This window comes from Triticum urartu, chromosome 3A (assembly GCF_056163025.1).
Source record: "Triticum urartu cultivar PI428250 chromosome 3A, HENAU_Tu73, whole genome shotgun sequence".
NCBI classification, from domain to species: domain Eukaryota; kingdom Viridiplantae; phylum Streptophyta; class Magnoliopsida; order Poales; family Poaceae; genus Triticum; species Triticum urartu.
In genome coordinates, this window is record NC_141875.1 from 340,004,009 (window position 1) to 340,012,583 (window position 8,575).

Genomic DNA, 8,575 nt, shown 5'->3' on the forward strand with positions numbered 1-8,575 from the left:
AGCCGTGAGCGTGTCCGCCGTTACGTGCCTGTTTGAGAGTGAGACCACTAGGCTGTCTCAAGCGATCAAGATACCACCGCGTGTGCCCACCGCAGGCACATAGTAAAAATGCTCGAATTTATTATCCAGGCAATGTCTAACCACATCAATGGAGATGGACTCCATTTTGGTTTCTTGGAGGCATACAATGCTCACATTTGCAGCCACAACTACTTGGTACACCGCATTCCTTCTAGCCGGCGAATTGAGTCCTCGCACGTTCCACACGAGTATTTTAGGCAGGTTTGAAGTCATGGAGAGTGCCCATCGAACCACGTGCCACACAGGCTCGTACTACTGGCCCTCGGCCCCTCCTGCCTCCTCGCACTGCAAGGGCAGCACCGAAGCATCCCACCCAAACAGTGCCAAGATCGCCCTCACATGGCAGTCAAGCAGCGGCTTATCGAACAATTTGACGTAGGCTTGCAGTGCATCATCATCGATCTGGTTCCCTTCATTGGCTAGGCAAAGCTTCCGGATCAACACCGCCTGTTGCTTTGAAGCCTTGGAGCCCCTCCCACCCTTTGCCAGCCTCACACACCGGCGCGGCGAGGTCACCGTTGGTCGCTTCTGCCGTGGCCTCCTCTGCTGTTTAGGTAGCTCTCTGGATGTAGGCTGGGTTAGCAAAGGTGAGAGCGCTTTACGCAGCTCCGAGCATAACTGCGCCACTTGCTCCTGCGGAGACGGGCCTGGGAGGGGGCCATATGTGTATGTGCCTGCTGGAGTGGCGTCCCCACCTGCCCCTGGGAGTGTCCCTGCGGTCACCCCGGATCCGTTTCACCATCTACCTGCGACAGGCTTACCAGAAACCAGCCTTCCTTCGACGTGCATGGGCGCGTCCCATCCGCATGCAGGGTGGGGCCCAGCGGGGTCCCCATGCCACGCGGGCTGCCTAACAGGCTGTTGTCCAACTCAGGTCCATCCACTTAGGGCGTGGTGAGATCCGCACGCCAATCGGAGCCATGGGCGTCGCGAGATTCGCTCTGGTCCACTTGTACCTCCCATCCGCCAATCCTGACTGATTGCATGGGCTCCGGTCCCGCCACCGCAGGTTCTATCAACACTGCTCTGTCAGTCTCGCCCTCTGTCTGTTGCGGCCTCGGACTTCCCCTCACTTGGTTCACCGAACCTGGCGATCCGGATGCGCTGATCTGCGGGCCCGTCCACTGAACCGGTTAGCCAACCAGCACCCCCACTCTGCTTTCCAACGGGGAGACAGCCCTGCTGGCCTCTGCTTGCATGACACGTTGCACCGTGCCTCGGCCCACCACGCTTTACGTACCCTGGCAACCGACAGGATCAGGGTCCTCCCTGCGCTCGGATAGCGGCATGACATAACACCAACATACAATGCCCAACCACTTTCCCCTGCTACAGTAACTGACTGGCGACTTGGGCGATTTGCCGGCGACTAGCTTCTTGCCGTTTCTTCTTCTTGTTTCTATCTTCTTCCTTTTGGATTTCTTATCCTCCCCTAATCTCAGTTTCTAGTTTCCTTCTTCCTCTATGATCCCTTTATATCCTCTCCCGTCCTTTCTCAAGTCATTTTTCTCCTGTTCCTATCTGCTAGCCATTTCTTTTACAGTCCCAAATTCCTATTTTTTTTCTCTTCCTTTTATCCCAGATAGCTGATTTCTTTGCCTAGCGTTCTGGGTTTGTGCCGGAGTCAGGGGCGATGGCGGCGGCGCCGGAAATTGAAGGTTGTACGGCTCCTCGAGGGATGGGGATCGGATACGATGCGGTTGAACTAGTTGACTGGACCTCCTTCAGAAAGCATGGGTCAGAGTTGCTCAAGAGGTCCAAAGATCCCCTGAGATGTTTGGGTCGGATGAGAGAAAGGGCTAGGGAATTCCTTGGGCATGATTTTGGACGGCTGCAAAAGGTTTCTATAGTGAATAAAATCGTATTGATGACAGATAAGGTGGGGATTTTGCCCTATCAAGGTGAGGAGCGGACGCAGGATTTTATATCTATGAAAGGGGAGCAGAATTGTGAGGTGAAGGAAAGGCCTTGCATCATTTTCCAAGGGTCAGTCCTCGCCTTTTCGGGAGATCTTGCAGCAGCCAGTACTGAAGGTGCTCAGACCAGGAAGAACTGGGTTATTGATGGCCCGGTGGAGGCGGATGTGATGACACTCTTGCTGGATGGGGATAACCTACCTGTTCCTATGGATGATGATTTTGGGAGGAGTTTTCGAATCGAAGCTCAGTTTAATTCCGTAAGAGATGTACTGGAAGTGAATTTGGGAGAGAATGACGAGGTTGCTAGTGTGTGTGCACACGTTCAGGGACCCATTCATATGTGTGCTAATGTCGGTCTTGGTATTCATCTAATAAAAGAGCAATCTTGTTCTGATCATGTCCGTCTTAATTTCAATCCTTTTGAGAAGCCAACTGAACTGAAACGGAACTATGCAGCGAAGTTCACGAATAAGGAGATATGTACTGTTCGCTTTGATTATGGAGTCTCAGTGGAGGAGGATCCAGATCCAGGGGGTAGTTGGGTACTAGGAAATCATTCAGTACACCTGAAGGAAGAAGCTGGTTCTACTGATCCAAGAAACATGTCATTTCTTCAGTACGCATGCTACACTGGTATAAAGAAGCATCTTTTTTTGCCTGTCGGTACAGCAATTTACATCGTTGACTTGTCTGATGGAAGCAAGGGTTCTAGTCCAGCTGTGCCATACCAGGAAAATACGAACAAGAAGAAAACCATAAGGGCAGATGGTGAGGCACTGGATAGCTCTGTTTTAGGTCATATACTGGATGAATCGGCGGCATCCCTCGAGGATGACCGCCGGGAACAATGAATATCATGTGCTTGAATTGTCGGGGTTGTGGGCGGCCCGAGACAGTTCGTGAGATTAGTAACCTAATTAGGTTGCAACGCCCTGGTCTGGTCTTTCTCTCGGAGACCAAGATGTCTGCCAAGAGAGCACAAGGGCTAAAATGGAGATTTGGGTTCACAAATGCTTTTGGAGTTAACTGTGTGGGATTAAGTGGAGGACTTTGCCTATACTGGAATAACAACTCAATTGTGACTTTGAAATCTTTTAGCGGGTCACACATTGATGTCATGGTTCAGGATGATAGTGTTGGAGATATGGAGTGGCGATTCACCGGATTCTATGGTGATCTGAAGAGAACAAAGAGGAAAAGATGTTGGGACCTACTGAAATTCATGAGAAGGGAATATAATAACCCGTGGGTCTGTGCGGGCGACTTTAATTAAGTTTTGCATGCCTCCGAGCAACTAGGTGGTAATGAGAGGCAGGAGTGGAAGATGGAGGTTTTTAGGGATACCATTGAATATTGCCGTTTTGAGGACTTGGGCTACTTTGGCCTACCTTACACTTGGGACAATAGACAACAAGGGGATAGCAACATCAAGGTCCGGCTTGACCAAGCTTTGGGGGATGATAGATTTGCGGAGTGTTTTGATAATACAGTGGTTAACCATGTCCAGTGTGCCGAATCTGACCACTGTGCTCTCCTCATCTCTGTCAGGAAGTCTGAATGGATGGAGGAAGGAAGGGAAGGTAGACCTTTTCGATTCGAGAATGCTTGGACTCGACACGATCGGTATACACAAGTAGTAGAGGATTCGTGGCACGTTAATACTAGTAATCTGCAAGGGATAAGTGCAGCTTCGAGTGGGGTGCGGCAGAGACTATAGAATTGGAGTAAATCTGAGTTTGGATCGGTGAAAAGACAGTTGAAATCCCTTCGGGCTCGGCTGGGGTATGTTCGACAAAATTCGCTTTTATCCGGACCGTGCAGAGAGGAGATGGAACTCATAGCCAGAATTTCAGAGTTGCTATCTAGGGAGGAAGCTTTGGAGAAACAGCGTTCAAGAGCCCTTTGGCTAGCTGCTGGAGATCGTAATACGTCTTTTTTTCAGGCCAAGGCTAAGAAACGTGCACGTATTAACAAAATTAAGTCGCTGAAGAGGGAAGATGGATCAGTTGCTAATTCTCAACCTGAGCTAGAAGCAGAGGTTCTCAATTATTATCAGGGACTGTTTACTGCTCAAGATGGAACCGACCCAGATCTGGTGACTTCTTGGGTTGATCGGAAGGTGGATGATGCAATGAACAGTAGACTTTGTGCACCGGTTACGAACGATGAAATAGAGCAAGCTCTTTTTATGATGCATCCTGATAGATCACCAGGCCCTGATGGATTTACCGCTGGCTTCTACATCCGTCATTGGAACATTTTAAAAGATACGGTATGTGAGGCAGTGAGGGATTTCCTGGAAGGTGGTCAAATGCCTGAGATGGTTAATTCCACGGTGTTGGTTCTCATTCCGAAGGTTAAAAACCCGCAACATCTCAGTCAATATCGGCCTATTTCTTTATGTAACGTGCTTTACAAATTAGCTTCGAAGGTGTTAGCCTTGAGATTGAGACCGTTACTGCAAGGATTAATCTCTGAAGAGCAGAGCGCTTTCGTTCCGGGCCGACTGATTACGGACAACGTACTCTTGGCATATGAGTGTATCCATTTTTTGAAGAGGAAGAAAGGAAAATCCGGGGCTTGTGCGGTGAAGCTTGATATGGCAAAAGCTTATGATCGTGTAGAATGGTCATACTTGAGAGCTATCATGAGCAAACTTGGCTTTGCAGATGCATGGATTAATAGAGTTATGTCCTGTGTGGAAACAGTTTCTTTTTCAGTTAGGGTTAATGGCAATTACTCTCAAATATTCAAACCTTCGAAGGGTATTAGGCAAGGTGATCCAATTTCTCCGTACCTTTTTCTCCTATGTGCAGAAGGCTTTTCTTGTATGTTGAAGAAGTATGGAGCTGGACATTTATCTCATGGAGTGAGAGTTGGTATTCACTGTCCATGGATTTCTCACCTTCTTTTTGCAGATGACTGTATGGTATTCACTCAGGCGACAGCTGAAGGTGCTAATAGATTACAAGAAGTTTTGGAAAGATACCGTATTGGATCGGGCCAAATGGTTAACAAACAGAAGTCAGCTATATTTTTTAGCGGGAATTCTGATGACAATATGAAGGCGGCTCTCCATCAAGGCACGGAGATTACAGTTGAGGCACTAGTTGAGAAATATTTGGGTCTCCCTACAGCTCTGGGAAGGTCCACTGATGAGAATTTTCAACATATTTTGGCTACTATTAAGAGACTTGTGGCGGGATGGGCACCTAAACTTCTTAGTAGTGCTGGACGTGAGGTGCTTATTAAGTCTATATGCCAAGCTATTCCAACTTACTCGATGAGCTGTTTCAAACTTTCCAAGAAGTTATGTAAAAAGATCACTGCAGTACTGGCTCGGTTCTGGTGGGGAGGAGATGAAAAAAAAAGGAAAATGCATTGGGTTAAATGGAAGGATCTCGCTATACCAAAGGTTTGTGGTGGTATGGGGTTCAAAGATCTCGTACTCTTCAATAAAGCTATGTTAGCGAAGCAAGGGTGGCGATTGATTTGCTCGGGTCTTGAGAGGTAAATATTATCATGAAGGTAATCTATTGACAGCCGGAAATAAGAGGAATGCTTCTCATACTTGGAGAGCGATTTTGTATGGCCGTGAAGCTCTAAAGTTGGGCCTAATTAAACGCATTGGTGAGGTGCAAGCACGAGAATTTGGGATGATCCTTGGATACCTTCAAACTCAACTTTAAAACCAATTGTAAGGCTTCCTTCATCGGATGTTAACCTTGTGGAGGAATTGATGAACCCGGTTACGGGAGAATGGGATGAACAAGTATTGGAAACAAATTTTGTTCCGGTCGATGCCCAGGCTATTATGAGAATTCCAACTGGTCGCCTTGATGGAGACTTGTGGGGATGGCATTTGGAAAGGAACGGTAATTTTTCAGTCCGCTCTGCTTATAGGGCGCTTCTTGTAGCAAATACTACTATCAATCCAGTGATGGGCTCAAGAGGATCTGAACAAGTTTTCTGGAAGAAGCTATGGAAGATGAGAGTGCCTCCTAAGGTTCGTAGTTTTTGGTGGCGAATCATCAAGAAGTTTATTCCTTGCCGTCAGGTTCTGAAGGATAGACATATTGAGAAAATTTCGTTTTGCCAATCATGTGGGCGAGATGAGACTATTAGGCACGCACTGTTTGAGTGTACATGGGCAAAACTTTTCTGGCAACAGCTGAAGGCTGTTACTTCATTCAAGCTACCTGACCTTCATCCGGGTACTTGGGCCATAGACCTTATTGACAGTGAGATGATTTCTTTAGATGATGCAGCTGTTGTTCTTTGTGGAGGATGGGCTGTGTGGTCGGAGAGGAATGCTAGGCACCATGAGGAGCAAGTTAGAATGGTGCCTCAATCTGTTAAGTGGACAACAAATATTGCTATGGATCTCTGTGTTGCTGCTGGCAAGAATAAAGTGTGTGGCCCAAAGGTGCAAGTCAAGTGGCAGCCGCCGCAAGAAGGAAGTCTGAAGATGAATGTGGATGCTAGCTTCCAGGTGAACTCGAATGAGGGAGCTACAGGTCTAGTCCTACGTGACCATTCTGGATCCTTGATCAGAGGCCAAGCTTTATGGTATGGACAAGCTGAAAATGCTTTGATTATGGAAGCTTTTGCTGTTAGGGATGGAACTAAACTGGCTTGCGATCTAGGCCTCGGCAACATCACAATAGAAACTGATGCGAGAGAGGTAGTCAACCTCTGGAGGAGTCGAGAGCAGGGAAGATCAGAAATTGCACCGATTCTCCAAGAGATTGAAGAGCTCAGTAGCAACTTGAAATTTTTCCAACTGAACTTCATTGGGCGTGGAGCTAATGAAGGGGCACATCTTTGTGCTAAGCAGGCTTCTTCGATTAGAAGGAGATGTTTATGGATCAACTTTGTTCCTAGGTTTCTAGTTGAATGCCTGCAGAATGATTGTAATGCTACTGTTTAATGATAGCTCTTGTTTCGCAAAAAAAAAATAGGATAGCGGCGTGACATCTCCTGCCAGCTCACGCTGACCAGCCTGGGTTTGAATGGCCCGCTGGCCGCCCTGGGTTTGAACAGCCCGGTTTCTGCCAGGCGAAGGGGCCGACGCCGACGAGGAATCTGCCCGGCGAGGCGGCGAAGGCGGCGGCGGCGGAGGCCCGCCCAAGTCATCGGCGCGCGAGCCACTGCCGCCGTGGCCAGCAGATGGCGGGGGAGGGGGCGACGGCGGCGGCGGCGGCGTCCCGGCCTGCCGCCCAAGGTGAATCGGCTCAGCCACCAGCCGAATGCCAATCGGGTACCACAGGGCATCAGAACCACCATCCACCTGCACAGCAACTCTGCTCCGCCTGTTCGGCTCCTCGACGGCAAGGATCCGCCTGAAGGGGACACGAGTTGGGTCGTCCGTGCGTAGCCAGACCAGGAACCCCGCCATGTCGCTCCGCTCCGCGGTCGATGCCCCGACCTTGACCACCACCCCCAGGCCATGCAGAAGAACCTCCGCCGTGCGCCGAGTCCACGCATTCGCCGGAATGCCCCGCAGCACCAGCGGCACCAGGAACGGCATGGAGATGGCCGTGGCGTGCGAGTGGCGAGACCAGGGCGCGAGCAGGAGATCAAACTGGTGCGTGCCAGCCCGCCCACGCCTGAGCAACCTGCTCCTGATCTCCGACGAACGGCACAACACAAGGAAATCCTCAGGGAAATATGCTCGAATGGACATGTCCAGCCAGGCTAGCTCAAACTCCTGCACAAGAACTCCAGCCACCGCAGCCAGATCCGCCGCGTCTCGATCACCAACTACGGTCACCACCACGGCCCGAGAGAGCTCCTTCTCGAGCGCCCGGAGGTCGGGGCCCGACTCCAGGAAGCACACATCCACCTGATCATCCACCATGGGGGGCGACGCCTCACCCGCAACCACCGGCTCGAACGGAACCGAGAAAGCCGGCCCGGGCACCACCATGCTGCCCACCGACCCAGCGCTGACCACCCGACTCCACGGAACACCGATCCGAACTGCGCCCGCCGGCGGCGGCCCGGGAGGGGGAGGCGGAAGCGGCGGGGACAGAGTGCGTGCCGCCCCAGACGACGGCGGGGCGTGGCCATGACGGAGAGCCGGCGGAAGTCGCGGAGGATCCACCGGAGACGAACTGCGGGGGCGGGGGCGCGGACGCGTGCAATCCCGCGAGATGTGGCCCTCCCCGTCACAGCGCACGCAGACCGGCGGGTTAGTGCACATGGCCGAGATGTGCTTGTCGCTCCCGCAATTGTAGCAGCAGCCAACAAGCTTCGCCAGGATCCGGCCCCTCGACGGCCGCGACGACGGCAGGATGTTGGGCCACCTGCCCGGAGGGGAGCGGCGCACCGGCCTGGTCGGGGAGCGCGCCTGTGGGGCTACCGCCCGACGCCGGCCTGCGTCTGCCAGGGCGCCTCGCCCACCGCCAGAGGAAGGGGGGAGGGGGTTGCAGCCTCGGTCCACATGATTGGACCACGCGACGTGCCCACCACCGTCGGGCACAACGACCAATGAGCAAGACCGGCCTAGGAGGCGGCGGCGGCGGAGGGGAGAGGGGCAAGGAGCCGGAGGAGGACGCCGAGAGGGACACCCG

The 8,575-nt window shown here is 51.7% G+C and overlaps 1 protein-coding gene and 1 pseudogene across 1 annotated transcript; both read right to left on the reverse strand.

Moving 5' to 3' along the window:
* Positions 1-800: 800 nt before the first annotated feature.
* Positions 801-1,370, reverse strand: LOC147979645 (uncharacterized; annotated as a pseudogene).
* Positions 1,371-6,806: 5,436 nt separating this feature from the next.
* Positions 6,807-8,205, reverse strand: LOC147979646 (uncharacterized). The gene has a single exon (XM_087547044.1). It carries the CDS (start codon positions 8,203-8,205, stop codon positions 6,889-6,891), a length of 1,317 nt encoding a protein of 438 aa, XP_087403170.1. The 3' UTR covers positions 6,807-6,888.
* Between the last annotated feature and the right edge of the window lie 370 nt (positions 8,206-8,575).